At 36.7% G+C, this 18,587-nt stretch overlaps 1 protein-coding gene across 2 annotated transcripts in view; it reads right to left on the minus strand.

Moving 5' to 3' along the window:
* Window positions 1-8,825: 8,825 nt before the first annotated feature.
* The window catches only part of LOC127652867 (histone-lysine N-methyltransferase SETD1A-like), a 50,759-nt gene continuing 40,997 nt past the window's right edge, over window positions 8,826-18,587 (minus strand). For both annotated transcript variants that reach the window (XM_052139282.1, XM_052139283.1), the window contains exons 19-21: window positions 16,512-16,631; window positions 11,572-11,709; window positions 8,826-10,869 (exon numbers count right to left, since the gene is read on the minus strand). In XM_052139282.1, coding sequence (XP_051995242.1) covers window positions 10,696-10,869; window positions 11,572-11,709; window positions 16,512-16,631 — 432 coding nt within the window. In that variant the 3' untranslated portion in view covers window positions 8,826-10,695. The remainder of the gene's footprint in view (window positions 10,870-11,571; window positions 11,710-16,511; window positions 16,632-18,587) is intronic.

The raw sequence follows: 18,587 nt of genomic DNA on the forward strand, positions 1-18,587 counted from the left end.
CAGGGCAAAAATCGTATTCTTGATAATAATTTTTGTATTGTTTTCCTGTACAAATATCTAAAAATCCGTAAAACAAGATCAATTTGATTTATTTTGTTTAAGAAACAACTCTGCATTAGATATTTAGGTTTTTCAGAGAATGTATTTTTAACATGTGTATTTTGTCTTAATTTACTGACAGAGTTTTTATAGTCAGAACAAGTGAAAAAATTCTAGATATGTTGTAAAGAATGAAGAAACAGTTGGCAGTTGCATATTTCAATAACTGTCATAATTCTTCTCTTTGCAGTACTTTGACACTGCATGGCACAAATTGTTCATGAAAGGAAAATGAAGCAAGAGAATTTGCAAAGCAAAAAAACATTTAGCAGTTGGACTGTTACCAAACATCTTTCATCAGAGCAACAGATCTCAGTGAAACTTCACTTAAGAGCTGGAACATTATAAGCAAAGGACACTTAAGCACCTAATGACCTCTCAGTGCCTTTTTTTTAAAGACTTTGGACATTGTGACCAAATTCAAGGCCAGTTAAAAAACAAATAAGTTGAAACAATGAGGCATCACAGTCCTCAGGTTTATTTAATGAGTGCTATCGAAAAATATGTACTGCTGAACAAGTCAAGAAATACTGTACATAATTGGACTTTTAGATGGATAGTTTTTTTGGACAGTATCGCTTGGCAGTTTGAAAGTCTTGCTGTCATCTTTTAAGTTATATAGACTTGATGAATTAGCCTCAGCTATTTTAATGTAAAAAAATGAAATACAATTTTTTTTTTACACTTGTTTGAGACAAAGGCTACTAATCAGATAGCACACTTACATCACCTAGACGTCTATTTGATGTGTCTTTACACCTGAATTACATATTTTTTAGGTTATTTGCTCATCTGCAATATGTCTAAAAGACATTTCCTCTCAGATGTCAACAAGACATATTGCAGATGTCTTTGAGATGTTTACGACCAAGAATGTTTGTAAATCTGATCTTTTTAAGATGTTTAGCTTATGTTAATTAAATAGTGTGATGTTTTTCAGATGAAATGTAATGAAATGTCGAATGTGAATGACATGAACAGGAAATGATACACAAATGTCTGAAGTGGCTATTTGTTATTGTTTGCATAAATGTAAAAATTTTGCCCAACAACTTACAGCCCCTATTTCAAAACCATATCACTATAACCCTATACCCAGTGTGTGGGTAAAGCACAAGTTTACATTTTATTAGGTTTGGGCATCATTGTTAGGGTCAGGGTCCAATTAAGAGGTTGTGGTTGTTTATTTTTTATTCACTTGGCAATGGCTTTGCAAATAAATAACAAACTGCCATAAAAATACATTATGAAATATTTTAACTTCATCAAACCCTAAATATTGAAGAATTTAACAAATAGGCTGTTACAACATCTACGGATGGGATTAGTGAAACTTGGCAAAGAGTTCACGCAGTTCTGGCTCACGCTGCTATTCATTTTCAAACTCATCTGAATGAGGTGCGTTCCATTCAGGAGTGATCATCCCTATTCCCTCTTTCCTTTAAAGACTTTACCCTCCATTGTGAGAGCTTTGAAGGGCTGAAAGGTGTGTGGCTCAGAAATTGTGGTCTTTTGGTCATTTTATTGTAAATTCTGTTTGCAATGTCCCTACAGCTTGGCTACCATTATTATTCACAAAAAAGCCCTGTGAAGTCATAATTTATGCCAAAATCTCCTAGACTACATTATATGTTCATGATTTCAAACTTCAACTATCAAAACTTGCACACAAGCCCTTTAATCAGTTTTAAAATGCTCTCTTATTTCTTTCTTTCTTTGTCTTACTGTAAGTGGCTCAAAAAATGTAATTTGAAACAGTAATGCAAAAGGGTTCTATAATAGGACTGGGGGCTGTCATAGTCAAAGGGCCCAATTGAGGGGGCCTTGTATAAGCTATGGGGCCCACATATTCAAGTGTATATTAAACATTTGTTTTCAAAGTTGATAGGCTGTGAGACCTTACTTAGCCAAGTAGAATTAAATGGGAATACTAAGAGAAGGACTGAGAATCTGTAAAACAGGACTTAACTGACTGGGGCTAAACGATGAGTCGAGAATCTATAATAGAACTTAGACAAATAAGACTAAACGGGTAAAACCGAGAACCTATGGGGACTTACTAATATCTGAAACTGATTAGTTTGTAGTTAAAGGACCTGCCTCCGGGCCGGCACAGGACCCAAATAACATTGAACAAATACAGTATAGAAGAGAGAATTACTAAAAATTTTAAGATACAAAACTTAAATTCAAAGCATGGATACATCAACGAGTTTTTTTCATAAATGGAGTCAGATGAAATAAAGAAAACAATAAAGGATAAGATTAATAAAACATGGAACTCAAATCAAATAATCAAAGTATTATTTAATGCGCACGATAAGACAGAACACGCAGGAGATCTTCAGCCACGCAATTGGGTTCTGTCCTTGGAGCGATAGGTGGACATTCCTTACACACCTATGAGTGAACATAAACTTCAGCATTTAAAAGAATGAAGCGTTTGGCACATCAGCAGCACTGGGAGAAAATTCCTAAGTAATGATTGCATATGTGGACTTAAAGGCTGTAAGCTATCATTTCATGGAATGGTATGCAGAAAATGTTCCTTCATGAAAGCTATTGCTGAAATAAGTGTCCTAAGATATCTCACTGGTGACAGCACTACACTGTAAACAGTAAACAAAACTGTGACCATGGGCACTTTAATGTGCTTTCTGGCTGTCAATAATTTTTGCACGTTCTCATAGTTGATGCGGAACATTCAGGTTTAAGGTCATTTTCAGATTCAAAACTGTTTAATTCATGTTTGTGTTAACATATGTAGGGTACAATGGGGCTAAAGGCACACCTTAAGGAATTTTTTTTTCTGGTCACAAAATGCATCAAGATTCATAAAATACATTTCTTGTTATTGAATATTGATGGAGCAACATCATTTGTGTGCAAAGCAATAACAACAGAAGATTGCTTTGAATAAAATTAATTTTTTAAAGGTGGCCTTTTACCCCACACCAGGGTAAATTGGGGTAAAAGTCCCCCAGGGGGGTTATATTGATATAGTGTCGATACCGGTCTAAAAGTTATAGTCCACAATTTGTCAACTCATGCAAATACTTTTGAGACAGCAAGATGCTTTTTGAGTATCAATTTAAGATAATGCTTATTCAATATATCTACTTTGGAAAAGTTTGCATAATTTCTTGTTAATTACAATCACATTTGACATTTCTCTTTATATATATATATATATATATATATATATATATATATATATATATATATATATATATATATATAGTCACCTTGAGCAACACTGAAAATGATAAATACGTATTTTGTCAAAATAAATGTGATAATTTCCAGGATTTATATTGTATTTATTTACATATTTGGTTATCCACCATGCTTACACAACGCGGCTCAAGACCTGCTGACAGAACAGTTCACCAAACACCTTTAGCGGTGCGTCAGTGTCTCATGAAACCCACAGTCCAAACTGCTACATGACCCGACTCTTTCCCTTTAGGTACAGTGCTAACTATAGTAACGAGTGTATGACGTAACCCTGCCATTCAGAAAGGATGTCTGACTGGCAATGATGAATAAATTGAGAGTCAACAGCTCTATTATTGGAAAGGCGGGATGAATTAATGTTTCTCGATAATGGCATCTGCATTCGCTGTCATTTATGTCCATCAACTGAATATATGCCCAAATATTTAGAGTGGTTTAGAAAACATTAGGCATATAGCAATGACTCAATTTATTTGCATTACACTCCCATTTGAATGAGTTGTTGTCATATTGTTCACCTGCGCAGACTGGTTAGAATCCGGGTGTCATTTCCTCTGCACACTGGGTATTGTGTTTATAAAAGGAGCCCTTGTTTCAATTCAGTGGGATCGAGTTGCATAATTTACATCCTTCAGGGGTTCTGAAGTAATCTTTCTTTAGTTCTGTGAGGGACCGTTGTATCCAGTCCATGGCTCCGCACTTGACTCAGAATGTGGATGCAGAAACTGTGTCACTGCGGCTATGTTCCGTCAACAGTGGAATCCTTTCACGTCTGTTGAGAGTTTGCCAATAAGTAGTCACACGTTCACTACAAAAGCTTTTCTTTTTAGACCAGCACTATACTGTGAACTAAAAATAGCAATAGTTCATTATAAGCCCGCCAAAAATAGCTACATGCTTAACCCTCTCTCCTGCTCAGAAGTGCAGTATTCTTATTATCTTGCTTTATTTATATCATTGTTGTCTTTAAAATAACGAGATTAGTAACTATTAAAAAACAGCAGCTTAACATTGCCTCAGTACCAGTGCATTCCCATATTGTGCAGTACATCCATTGAGCTCTACGTTGATGTTCCTATTTCCTGTTTTATTTCACAGCTTTTGTGAAGGTGGTGTGCATCTTCCTCTACAAATCGTGAGTTTCCGCCACACATATCAGAGAGACTGAAAATGAGTGGAAGAGAGAGCGTCTTTTGATACTTCTTTAGTGGTACATCCAAAACTGAAATAAAGCTGAAATCATACCTTAGTCCTTTCAACTTACAGTTAGTTATATGCCTAAACAATGCCTGAATACACAGGGTTCAATACAAGTTTAGCTCAATCGACAGCATTTGTGGCATAATGTTGATTACCACCAAAAATAACTTTTCTTCCAAAAAAAAGGCAAAAATCGAGGTTACAGTGAGGCACTTAAAGTGGAAGTGAATGGGGGCAATTTTTGGAGAGTTATAAGGCAGAAATGTGAATCTTATAATTTTATAAATGCACAAAGTAATTCTTCTGAAAAAAACAGAACAAAACTATTTGTGCTGTAAAGTTGTCAAAATCATTGTTTTTACAGTTGTTTTAGGGGTTGTTGACATTACATCGTCTTGGCAATGAAGTCAAAGGGGTTAGTAAGTGATTTTATCACACTATAATCATGTTAACATGCACATTGTTTGCAGCTTGCAGTCATACTTTGAAAAAGTGAGTATTTTAACGTTTACAGATTGACCCCATCCACTTCTATTGTAAGTGCCTCAGTGTAACCCAGATTTAAGCTTTTTTTAAGAAAAGGAGGTACGAGTCAAAATACTTTATAACATTATGCCACAAATGCTATCTATTGAGCTTAACTTGTATTAAACCTGGATATTCCCCTAACCCTTCTAATGTCTTTGGCCATTTATGACCAATTTGATTTTTATTTATTTTTAATAAGAATGGTTTCCTTCACCGGAGTGTTATAAGGCTTTATGACTTTTCCTTAATTTGCCATCTGAACACAAAAAATTCTGTATACATTCTGTGAATCTATGTGGTTGATCAAACAGTGTTACACCTTTCGTGTTGCTGATCAAATTTGAGCATAAGAAACAAAAACAAAAAATGTTACTTATGAAGCACACAAACACTCTCTCTCTCTCTCTCTCTCTCACACACACACACACACACACACACACACACCAAAAAAAAAAACTTTTACCTTCATGAGGGTATTTTTGTCTATAATGGGGAAAAAATAGCATGTCATTAATTTGTCAAATACTTCAAACTCAATATAAACTAGATAGGCCCGGAATGGAATATAATTAAATAACATATAAAGGTTAGATGATAAATGACCAGAGGAATTCCTTTTTAGGGCTTTTTTTTTTTTGGCCCATATTTTAAATATTTGCACTCTTAGAAAAAAGGGTGCTGTTTAAGGTTCTATAGGGCTGTCACTGGGGTGGTACCCTCAAGGAGAACTTTTCTGTACCTCTTGCTAAAATGTAGAACTTGTTTTGGTTATTCATCTCTGACTCTACTTATGCCTTGTCTCCACAGGATTATTAATTCATTTTCTAAGTTCTCAGGATACAGTCAATTGGTCTAAATCCAAAGCTTTGGCTCTGACAGCGTACTGCCCAGTAACAGCTTTCCAGCCGGGTATCTTTGAGTGGCCCAAGCAGGTCATTAAGTATTTGGGTATTATATTCCCAGCAAATTTGTGTCATTTTGACCCTTTAATAAAAAGGTTTTCAAGCAATGAGGGCAGGTGGGCTTCATTACATTTATCTATGATTGGGAAGGTTAATGTTATTAAAATTAATTGTATTGTAAAGTTTAACTACCTGCTACAATCTCCCCCTGTAAATTTCCCCCTCTCTTATTTCAAGCAATTTGATAGCATAGCGAAGTCCTTCATTTGGAATGGTAAACGTCCCAGATTACATTTCAATAAGTTACAAAGGTGGGCTAGACCTACCCAAGATATTGATTTATTATTATTATTCATTCAGTCTAAGACATATGGCTCATTTGTCACTTCCACCTGAGAGAGCCCCTCCCTGGTTTTGTATTAAACAGGAAGTCATTGCCCCTATTTTGCCATTGCAAAGTTTTTCTATCAAACTAACCGGAGAAGTCACATCCTGTTATCTCATGGGCATGTTGAATGGGCAAAAGTGCCCAATAATTAATTCAGACATTTATTTAAAGGGGTCATATAATGGTACATGCACTTTTTCAAGTTGATTGTACTGAAATGTGTGTTGGCTGTGCCTGTACACAACCATCCTATTATGATAAAAATCCATCCAGTGTTTTTGTTTTAATCTCCTTATATATTTTCCCCTGCCTCAAATCGAGCCGTTCGACCGTGTGACGTCACACGGTCGGACGCCCGTCCCAGGATTGTTGATTGACAGCAGTGTTTCAACACAGACCCGCCCTCGCTCGTGAGCGAGCTGTCAATCATAGTCCGTCATCATTGTTGATACACTGGAGCAGAATGGCGCCTAAGCGATTGTGGTGTCCTGTTCTTCGGTGTAATAACGAACACAGCAGTCATTTTGATGTTCCTAAATCTGAACCGCTGAAGACGCAGTGGCTGAGTTTTGTTTACGATGGGAATATTTTTCACCAGACTGCTTTATAAACGAGGGTCAGTATAAAGCTGGTTTTGCTAAGAAGTTGCTGCTGAAAAAAGATTCGGTACCAACTATTTATATTCCCTCTGCACCTCCAGAAGAAATAAGTGTAACGTTTTATTAACCTTTATATTAATCTTTGCAAATCGCTTGCACGCTTCACAATGAATGTGGCTAATGTTTACACTCAGGGTACATTACGGCATGTTTTCCATAACGTTACGACGTTCTCAATATAATTCATAATCCCACGTTTATAATGAACAACGCGTTATGGTTATTGTGTTATTAAAAACTGTGTACGCAGGTGTTACAGTTAACATGGTAACACTAAGTTACACCTGGTTTACTTGTATGTTACTGATTAAGAAGTAATGTCAAAAAAACAGTTATACGGAGAATAACTCCAGAACGGAGGGGCGGGGTGACCAAAGCTCATTATCATTTAAAGTCATATGCTCTGAAACGGCGTGCTGAAAACAGAGCTGTTTTTGAGCAGGTAAAATTAGTGTTTACTTAAAATACTAATGAGAATTTTTAATAAAAGTATATTACAAAGTTTTCATTTAGACCCTAAAGATTCATATTAACTTGTACAAAAATGGCATTATATGACCCCTTTAAATGTTGCTTCGAGCATATGGCTGAGCCCAAAATGATGTATTAATAGGTTCCCTTTCTGCTGGACAGAGTGGATTGTGAGGGGGTTACTACACTCGATGACCTATATAAGAGTGGAGTGTTGAGATCTTGTGAGGCTTTAGTTCATCATTTTTGGATTCCCAGTTCTCCGTTTTATAGGTATTTACAGCTGCGTCACCTGCTCTGTATTGTTTTTGCGGCAGATAATTTGGTAGTGGTGATTACTGCTATTGGAAAAGGTCATGAGGCATCAGTCTATTACTCCCTGCTAATTCAGAGTCTGGGGACAGAGCTTTAACTTCTCTCAAGGGATTATGGAGAAATATTTAAACTTGGTATTGGAGGAGGGAGTGTGGGCAAGAATTCTAAAAAAACGTCAAGTTTGCATCTAGAGATGCAAGAGTGCGCCTTATGCAATTGAATATTTAAAAAAAAATTATTTACAAATTTAAGATTTGGACCCCCTCTAGATTGTATAGGCTTGGCCACTTACACACACCCACCTATTGGCGATGCCAAACAGAAGTTGGAGACACAACCTATGTCTTTTGTGGGTGTGTTAAGATCCAAGATTTTAGATTCTGAGTTATTTGTGTGATGTTTTGGGCACTAAAATTTAACTGTACCCCAGACTTTGTATTTTGGGACAAATTATTTTGGTGTGCAGAGATGCGGAGGGTGGCAGCTTTTGACAAAGGGTTATCTAGAAGACTGGAACAGGTGGTAATAGAGGGTATTAAGGATTGATCCTGTTTGTATATGTTTTGCTTTTATTTGTTTAATATATGAATCAATAATAAAAAATGAATCACAAAGAACTTGTTTTGGGAACATAATTGTACCCTAAGGATCTATTATAAACCCAATAATATTGCCATCTAGAATCTGTAATATCAACAAATATGATGTTGCAATACTTAATCATTTTCCAAAGTTTGCTATCCCATATTTTAATGGTCTGTTACACAAAGCTCAGCAATTGTTAGATAGAATACATGAGAGATTCACCCAACATGTTCTTAACTTTCTATCTGTACTCAATCATGTCTGTAAACAAAGCTTGCTAGGTCATATTTCCCATAGTATTAATGTACAGAACCAGTTGTGTCTGACATATCTCTATTTAAGGAGTGCCTTTCATGTGCAACAGATGCATTCACTCTTTTTGGACTGAAAAAAAAAAAAAAACTGAACAGCAAACATTTTTTTAAAAATATTTTAATGCACCATTAATAAAGGGTCCAACGCATTAATACAAGAGAAATATCGCAAATAATATTAAAACTTTAAGTCAAAATAAAAGGGGTAAAAACAACAAAAACAAAACATAACTGAATGATAGCTATGTACAATTATATTCCTGCAATGGTAAGTAGGAAAAGGATGAACATATTTACAGACTAGAACCAGTGTGTTTCTACGAGAAACAAACACCTCTACAATATTTACATGTTATTCTTTAAACTTTTTTTTTGTCCTTTTCCAATTTTTTATGGTTATGCTTCAGTGTATCAGTTTTTACTGAAAGACTGCAATACATCCACATATTTAACAGGTCTTATCTCAAAGGAAAAGAATGCTAGCAAGGCCCTCAAAGTGGAAAAAGGGAAGGAGGGTGTAAGAGGCATGTCAACTTTTCTGGCACTTACTGGCAGAGAAGAGCGAGAGAGAGAGACAGAGAGAGAGAGAGAGAGACACACCAATAATAAGAGAGGACAGATCAACATACATCACCCATTCTAGTTAATCGTTCTATGTGCTTTTAACTCTTGGGGGACTTGGGGACATCCAAATTGCTTTAGAATATGCACTTAATGTGGCACCATTTGCAAAATGCTAAACTTGGCTCTTTCAAGTCTTTTATAAATTATAGATGAGACTGTATACATTTTACAATTGTTCTTCACCAGAGAGAGGAGTTAGGATTAACTTGTCCCAAAGTAGAGTGCATGATCTCTAAAATATCCTCTATTCTTCCACATTTTTAATGAACAATTCTCAACTTTAATGGACCACAAAAAATCCAAGCAGAAGAAAAAACAATTTCATCCTTTTATATTATCTTGCTAAAATACTAATGTGCACATATTGAGCACACACAAAAAGACTGCCTCTCCAAACCAGTCCTCTTTATATGGCTAAAAACTTTGGATGAATAAAGGAAAAATGGATACCATTCATGAAAGGTATGTATTAAAATTATAGTTATCATGATTATTTCAACTTAAGAAAATAAACTAAAATAACCATGTACAATGTGACGAATTGTAAATACTTTATAGTTTTAGAATACCAGCACTACTGTCTTTCTGGTAAGAGGGACATCTTTCATTAAGATCGTTCAGAATCAGAAATATCCCAGAGCGCGAATGTGCCTAAACTGCTCCATATTAAAACTAGGCTGACCTGATTCTGTACTGTTAGTCTGAAGAGGGTACAGCAATAGAGTGCTTAGGTCTACATGAATGCATAAATTCACTGAAATGTGAGAAGAACAGGGATAGTAAATATACTACAATAACCAAAATCAGTACTCTCTCTTACGACTGGGGTGCTGAATTACAAAAGTCTTACATCCATGTCTGTAGGTCTTTAAAAGTTGCCTTTGAAAAAGCCTCCGTAAAATAAAAAATAATAAAAATAAAACTTTAAGGGTGTTTGCCACTGCCAAATTTTGTGCATACATGTGCGGAATATATGTGTGCACAATAATTTAATCAGCTTATCAGTTGTACTTCCAAGCATAGACCTTCGCAAAACGATATCACCAAACACAGCTGCATGTGGAAGAAATAAATTAGACATGGGCCTGGTCAGGAACAGAAAACACTACTTTAGAAGTGAAGACAAAACTATTTTAGAGGTGTAACTCAAGATTTTGTGGCAGTGCTGACATCCCAGTGCTCCTGAGCTGAACATCCAATCCAAGAACTCTTCATGGGGGACTGGTGTGTCTCTTACAGTTAGACAGACTGAGTATGTATGCATGTTGAAGAAACTTTTTTAGAGTTGGACCATATGTTCTCGCATCACACTACCAACATCTGTGCGTTCAGAGAAAAGTAGCTTGTGGGCCGGCAAAGTTGATTGGCAAGGACTAGTTGAGGGTTCCTCTGCAGTTCTCTGTTCCACACAGGCACGGGATTTTATTTTCTTCAATAGGGAACTTGTAATCATATGTGATCTCCTCGTTCACACCAATAGGCTGCTTTGAGTATATGACTATTTTCTTCTGGGACTCAATGGTGATCACTTTGGCGTAGCAGTTGGGCTGTGAACGTAAAAGTATGTGAAACCATAAATAAAACAAAGAACAAATATGAACTTAATGCATTTAATTATGTTCGCTCGGTCTTTGGAACCTTTGTTTTTTATACTGTTTTCTTGCATAGCTCTATTGGGAATGTGCCCAAAAAAAACAAAAAAACAAGCTTATTGTATGGTTACTCTTGATAGAGGGGATGATCACATAAGGTGAAATCATAAATTCCATTCACAGATGGAAAAAAGACAATACATGTCCTTTCTTGACTTTAACAAACAATGTAAAATAGAGCCACATTATTAAACATTTAGGTGAAATCAATGTATGAAAGTCTCAAAGTCGACTCTATTAACTGAGACATGATTAAGACTTGAGCTTCAACTACCATTATGGTCTATTTTAGGCATCATTTAAGGAACCTTAACTTTAAGCAAAAACAACTAATCCACCCGACAGAACATCTATAATCATCTCTTTACATTCATCAGTGATTAACAGGCATGTATCAAATGGGTATGGGAAACAGACTATATAACCTTGATTAACCCTGCTGAACTTAACTGCAACTTTCCAGGAGCCCTTCAGTTTAATCCAAATTTTCTCTGATAGTGGAACTACATGATGCATGCAGCTGTTCATAGTGGGAGTGGCAGACATTTGCTTGACAGAGGTCACTTAACCCAAAGAGTGTTCAATGAGTGTACTTACTGTGCAGCAGTGGTTAATAAATCGAGCCAAATTGCCACACTTTGTGGCATCAATGATGGTGTCATGGTCGACACGGAATAGGTAGCTGCTGCCAATGCCTTCTTGAGCGTAGCGCTTCTCCCGATTATCAGCTACCATCTGGCAACACACAAAGTTTATTAAAACCCATAAAAGCATGTGACTTGACTAGGGTTGTGCCAATACAATCATATATAAATATATATTGTGCCATTTCTTACAATATTACATCAATCATTTAGATTTCTGCATCAATATTTATGGTGTGCATTCTAGGGGTGTAATGATCCATCGCTCTGGATTGATTTAAATAACCATGGATGTGATGTCATCGATGCAGCCATAAACATCAAAGTATATATTTTAAGATGCCTTACACCTTTATTTTGATACTAATGCCAGCCATATCCGTACGCATTTCTGACAGGGATGCATCAACTTTACAATATATATCTCGCTTTATAAACGATAAATATGCTTCTCATGTGGGACACAAATGTGCACAGAGTGATGGAAGCCTGAAATTGGGCTCAGTTCTATCAGTGCGCATGCGTCATCCGTGCTTCCCTTGAATTGCAAGCTCTGGTGACAGGATAGTGAAGAGCAGCTCACATGCGTGATTAATTCAGGCATCAACCAAATTAGCAATTCAAACGGTTAAACAGCTGCACTATTTTGAACAGTGTTGATGAGGGAAAGAGAAAACAGCTGCCCTGCCCCAACATCAATTACAAGACTTTTCACATATTCACATAAACACCCTTACTAACATTTATCACAATAAACTGTAACAAAATGTTTCAATGCAACTGTGGAAGATGTAGCCAAGAAAATACACTGATAGCACATACTCCTGTCAGTGGGTAAGTATTTTGGATTGAAAAACTTTTGAATTGAATTGTTGTAGAGATGACAAATTGTCACTGCAGTGTTTACCTCATACCACAATGCAAATTATCAGTCATCACATGATTGATAATACAAATGTTTTCAACAACTGAAGTACCTTTTGTTGTGGATGCCCCAATCTTGATACTGGATTTGCACTTTTCAGAGAGCTCAAAATATTCAAATTATATTTTGGGATGCATTTGTGAGATAATTTGTGGCTTCGGAACTCATTGGATCTCTATATCAATACAAGAGAATCAATATAAGATCGTATTGTGAAGAAACTTGCGATTTACACACCTAGTGCAGTCATATCTCCTAAAGTTCAATTAAAAAAGAAAAAGCAGGTTGTCTAATAGGCAGAAACTCTGAAACTGGCTTAGTTTAAAGGGGTACAATTTAATTATGTTTACCCATATAAAATTAAACATTATTTAAATGTTTTTTCTTTATCATTAACAATGGTGATCCACTTATGATATTGTGATGAATCACAGTGTATTGAATCAATATTATTAGGGATGTGCACGGATAGTCATTATTTTTGGTTAACCGTTTGTTATTCCCATTTTCGAATAGAGGTCTTAAACTCCAACAGAAGCCATTGGGACCTAGCCTTTGGGCCAGGTTCGGGTCAGTTTTTCAAGGATAGGGCAAGTTTGGGGTCATTCAAAACTGTTATAGAGTGCATCTGCGCTGTTTTTCTGAAAATATGTTGGGTGGACATCTTTGACCGATTTACCACATCTAAGTACAGTTTGTAAAGAGGACTTCATGTGACTGTTACACTGTTACATATAATTCCAGATTTGTTTTCACTACGTTTCAGCGCTTGATAGGGTTGAATTCAGAAGTCTACATAAACTTAGGTTGAAGTCATTAAAACAAATAATTTGTTTGTATAATATTTAAGGATTTTCCATTATACAACAAACACAAATCAAAGAAGAAAAACTAAATGGAAACCAAACCCAGAGAACAACCCAGGCGTATTTAAAAAAAAGCATTGAGTTACGCTACTGAATAGGTAGCACACCGTATTTTAGCACAAGCACGATGTAATGAAAATGATTTTGATCTTTCCTGGTTTGTGAGAATGGAGCAAGTTGGGTGAGCATAAGTTGTAACTCTACGTCTAAGCAAAGAGCACCCACCTTATATTTATTATACATTTTGTTAATTAATCTTCGAAAGTTAAATAATGAAAATCTATTAGGCATAAAGCCTGTTTGGTCCACCTGGACAATTGATGAAATGTATTTATGTAATCCGTTTGCTAACATAAGATTTTCATGTCACAGTTCAATAATGCAATAGGACGAAAAGATGAGGGCTCAGTCTTGTCGCTACACTCTTTTAGTATTAATGGAATACTGGCTTCATATAGTATGTCAGGAAATTCCCAGATGCCAAATGAATGAGTAAACACATCCTAAACAGAAGGGGAGCCAACTGCCCAGAATACTTTTGTACAGTTCAAGACCAAAACCATCTGGGCCCGCAGTCTTTCAATTGGGAAAGGATTTAATAGCATCGAAAATCTCTGGAATAGTTTAAGAGTTTAAGGCCTCTCAGGCAGCATCACTCAACTCATGTCCCCTTTTGCCTTGTATAACTGTTAATAATATTCTCTAAAGCAATAATGTATACCCCTAGGTATCAATAAGTATGTCCCCAGATATTGATCTGTTTTTGTGTATAGCTCTATTAGCTTGTAAGCCTTTAAACTCTCTAGTCAGTAACTTATGGGGCTTTTTCCCCAGCTCAAATTTTTTTTGTCTCATCTTAAACAGTTGATCCCATACCTGGCCAGACAAACTGGTGTTATATTCATACTTCAGTTTAAGAAATATTCTGTAACATGGAAGGGCTGGAGGAAAATATATACAGTGCATCCAGAAAGTATTTACAGCGCTTCACTTTTTCCACATTTTGTTATGTTACAGCCTTATTCCAAAATTGATTAAATTCATTATTTTCCTCAAAATTCTACAAGCAATACCCCATAATGACAACGTAAAAAAAGTCTGTTTGAAATCTTTGCAAATGTATTAAAAAAAATAAATCACATGTACTGTACATAAGTATTCAGAGCCTTTGCTCAATACTTTGTTGAAGCACCTTTGGCACCAATTACAGCCACAAGTCTTTTTGAGTATGATGCTACAAGCTTGGCACACCTACTTTTGGGCAGTTTCTCCCATTCTTCTTTGCAGGACCTCTCAAGCTCCATCAGGTTGGATGGGGAGCGTAGATGCACAGCCATTTTCAGATCTCTCCACAGATGTTCAATCGGGTTCAAGTCTGGGCTCTGGCTGGGCCACTCAAGGACATTCACAGAGTTGTCCCATAGCCACTCCTCTGTTATCTTGGCTGTGTGCGTAGGGTCGTTGTCTTGTTGGAAGATGAACCGTCGCCCCAGTCTGAGGTCAAGAGTGCTCTGGAGCAGGTTTTCATCCAGGATGTCTCTGTACATTGCTGCATTCATATTTCCCTCAATCCTGACTATTCTCCCAGTTACTGCCACTGAAAAACATCCCCACAGCATGATGCTGCCACCACCATGCTTCACTGTAGGGATGGTATAGGCCAAGTGATGAGCGGTGCCTGGTTTCCTCCAGACATGATGCTTGCCATTCAGGCCAAAAAGGTCAATGTTTGTTTCATCAGACCAGAGAATTTTGTTTCTCATGGTCTGAGAGTCCTTCAGGTGCCTTTTGGCAAACTCCAGGCAGGCTGTCATGTGCCTTTTACTGAGGAGTGGCTTCCGTCTGGACACTCTACCATACAGGCGTGATTGGTGGAGTGCTGCAGAGATGGTTGTTCTTCTGGAAGGTTCTCCTCTCTCCACAGAGAAACGCTGGAGCTCTGTCAGAGTGACCATCAGGTTCTTGGTCACCTCCCTGACTATGGCCCTTCTCCCCCGATCTCTGTTTGGCCGGGCGGCCAGCTCTAGGAAGAGTCCTGGTGGTCCCAAATTTCTTCCACTTATGCATGATGGAGCCACTGTGCTCATTGGGACCTTCAATGCTGCAGAAATATTTCTGTACCCTTCCACAGATCTGTGCCTCGATACAATCCTGTTTCAGAGGTCTACAGACAATTCCTTGGACTTCATGGCTTGGTTTGTGTTCTGACATGCACTGTTAACTTCGGGACCTTATATTAGACAGGTGTGTGCCTTTTCAAATCATGTCCAATCAACTGAATTTACCACAGGTGGACTCCAAGTTGTAGAGACATCTCAAGGATGATCAGTGGAAACAGGATGTACCTGAGCTCAATTTTGTGTGTCATGGCAAAGGCTGTGAATACTTATGTACATGTGATTTATTTGTTTTTTATTTTTAATAAATTTGCAAAGATTTCAAACAAATTTCTTTCACATTGTCATTATGGGGTATTGTTTGTAGAATTTTGAGGAAAATAATGGATTTAATCCATTTTGGAATAAGGCTATTACATAACAAAATGTGGAAAAAAGTGAAGCGCTTCACAAGAAACTTCCCATGACAATAACAGCATTCACTGGAAATGTGAACCTTCCTGGGCAGCGCACATATCAGATTACTTAATTTACATATTTTCCATTGGTTAAGAACATGGTTAAGTTTGACTTTTTCATGAATATCTATGTATTGTGCTATTTAGTTTCAAAGCTCAAGAGTGGATTTTGTTCCCTGGTACTTTGAGTAGTGTTTGACACATATCCATTGCAATAAATGTTCTTTATTCCCAAATCCAGACTCCAGATGAATAGCAGAAAAAAAACTTTTGTGAACTCTCAAGGTTAAACATATATTAAAAACAGTTACCATGCACATCGCTAGTTTGTTTTGCAAGGTGTATTGTATTGTGAGGTTGCTGATGATGCCCTAGATGCAAGAGCACTGTTGTATTTATGAAGGCCTGTTATGTAATGACTGTCATTAGATAATCAGATAATAAATAATTTATTAGCTGTAACTTCAACACAAGGTACCAAAAGGACAGGTTAACACTATATAGCGTGAAGAGATTACGTTGCTTACCTGTCTGATATTCTGTCCCACATATTCAATGACCATCTCATCTGCGGCAATGGGTTCCATGGCAAAAAGGCCCCATTCATGGATACGACTGCGGCCAAACCTCAGCTTCTTCTTACGGAACTGAAGGGAGAGGATTTATAAGAATGAAAAATATGTAACCACTTATGTAATTGAGGCCTCACACTAACAGGCTAAGACAAGTTGCCAAGTAGGACTGCATAAATGAAAAAGTGAAAACCATCATTGGTAATTCAGAAGTAACTAGAAGATTCACATGAACTAGATGTCAGTGTAGATGTACACCGCAAGCGACATGACAAAAATAAAATGCTCCTGTTACAATCAATTTCTGCACTGCAAGCGAAGTAAATATAATATTTATTCTGCAGCTTAGTTGATGGGAGTGTCACAGACAGTCCAGAAGTACAGATCAGTGAGCTCACACTGAATATCAACCTGAAACAGAAAGTGAAATCATGCAATATATACAGCTTCGTTGATTATAATGGGAGCATTCTAGGTTTGTTGTCTTTGTCTTGATTTACAGATGTATAAAACAGCAATAAAGTAATTCAGAAACAATTAACAACTTGTTACTAGATCTGAATAGACAAGGCAAACAATTGCTCTAACAAAATAAGGATTTTTATGTAAATTATATTATTTGAAATCATGATTACTTTAACCACATCAACAGGAAATAATCAACATTTAACATTTATTCATTGAGTAGACATTTTTATCCAAAGCTACTCTGACAAATTAGGAATGCAAAAGCGATTTATCCGAGGAAATAACACGGAAAGTGCTGCAATAAAAAGTTCCAAAACTGCTCAGAAGAACAGGCCAGAGTAGGGATAAGTGAGAGAGAATTGTAAATGATTTAAAAAAAAAAAAATAAACATTGAACAGGTTAACCAAGAGTGTCACTTGGTTTTAAAAATTGGTGGGGGAGGGGGTAACATCAAGAAGTGGTGAAACTCATGAATATTCATTTTCTGCAGATAATGTCAAATAAACTTTTACTGTTTTGATACTTTAAGAGCTCCAATAAATAGTTCACATAATTAATTTGATAACTTGATCCATACATCTGGCACTGTCACTGGGATTTTGTTAGTCAGTGGAATAAAAGGATCAGTAAATTTAAGCCAGAATGACTGATTGGTCTCATGGAAAAGTTTTTGCCTCCAGTACAAGTTGTTCTAGGTTCTAATCTGCCCTAATAAAAAAAATTATTTGAATAAACAAAGAGTTCACCTGTAGGTCACTGGATGTATATTATGAGCAGGGACAAATCTGTTTGAGTTTTTTTTTTGCGATTAACTGGAAATTAGTGCGTGCTGCAGCTCCATTAGAGAGAACATCGCCACCCACTGTCACTCAATGCCACTGATAACGGCTACAACGTGCACTCATTATGACATCAAAAAAACCTGAATGGGCCAAATAATTATAATTGCATTCAGATGACATTGACAAGTAGGTGTGACAAAGTTGGTAGATCCTCCTTAGTTACCAGCAACATTGTGCGACTGATTAAAATCTTGCTTTGCAGTGAATAACAGAACAGAACATCATAGGCCCATTGAGTAGTATATATGATTTACTAGCTCCACAATTATTTTGAAAAGGGTGAACATATATTTTGTTTGATTTACTTGACAAAACATGGAGGGTATTCATTCCATCACTCAGTAAGAGGCCATTAAAGCCTAGTGCACACTACATGACTCAAGCTCATCTCCTTTAATGTTTTGAGTCGGCAACTGGTCTGCAATGAAAAGTCTCACAACGAACGGTCTTGTTGTGTGCACATTCCTGCGAAAGGCAGAGACGAGTCCCAGCTTAATATCTAGATGTCTTGTCGTCCAGTGTGCCCACTGTCCCAATGAGCAAAAGACAGATAGTTAGGCACAGCCAATGAAAAACAGAGAGAGCGCAAGAGGAGAGCAAGGTACTAGGAAACAGAAGACAAAAAATTATTAGAAAATAAAAGAACTTCTCCCACATCTCCCTGCCTGCTGTCTTTATTATTTTCAGTTGTTTTTCTTAAATTTTTCCTTTTGCAAATAG

This window comes from Xyrauchen texanus, chromosome 12 (assembly GCF_025860055.1).
Source record: "Xyrauchen texanus isolate HMW12.3.18 chromosome 12, RBS_HiC_50CHRs, whole genome shotgun sequence".
Taxonomy (NCBI): Eukaryota; Metazoa; Chordata; class Actinopteri; order Cypriniformes; family Catostomidae; genus Xyrauchen; species Xyrauchen texanus.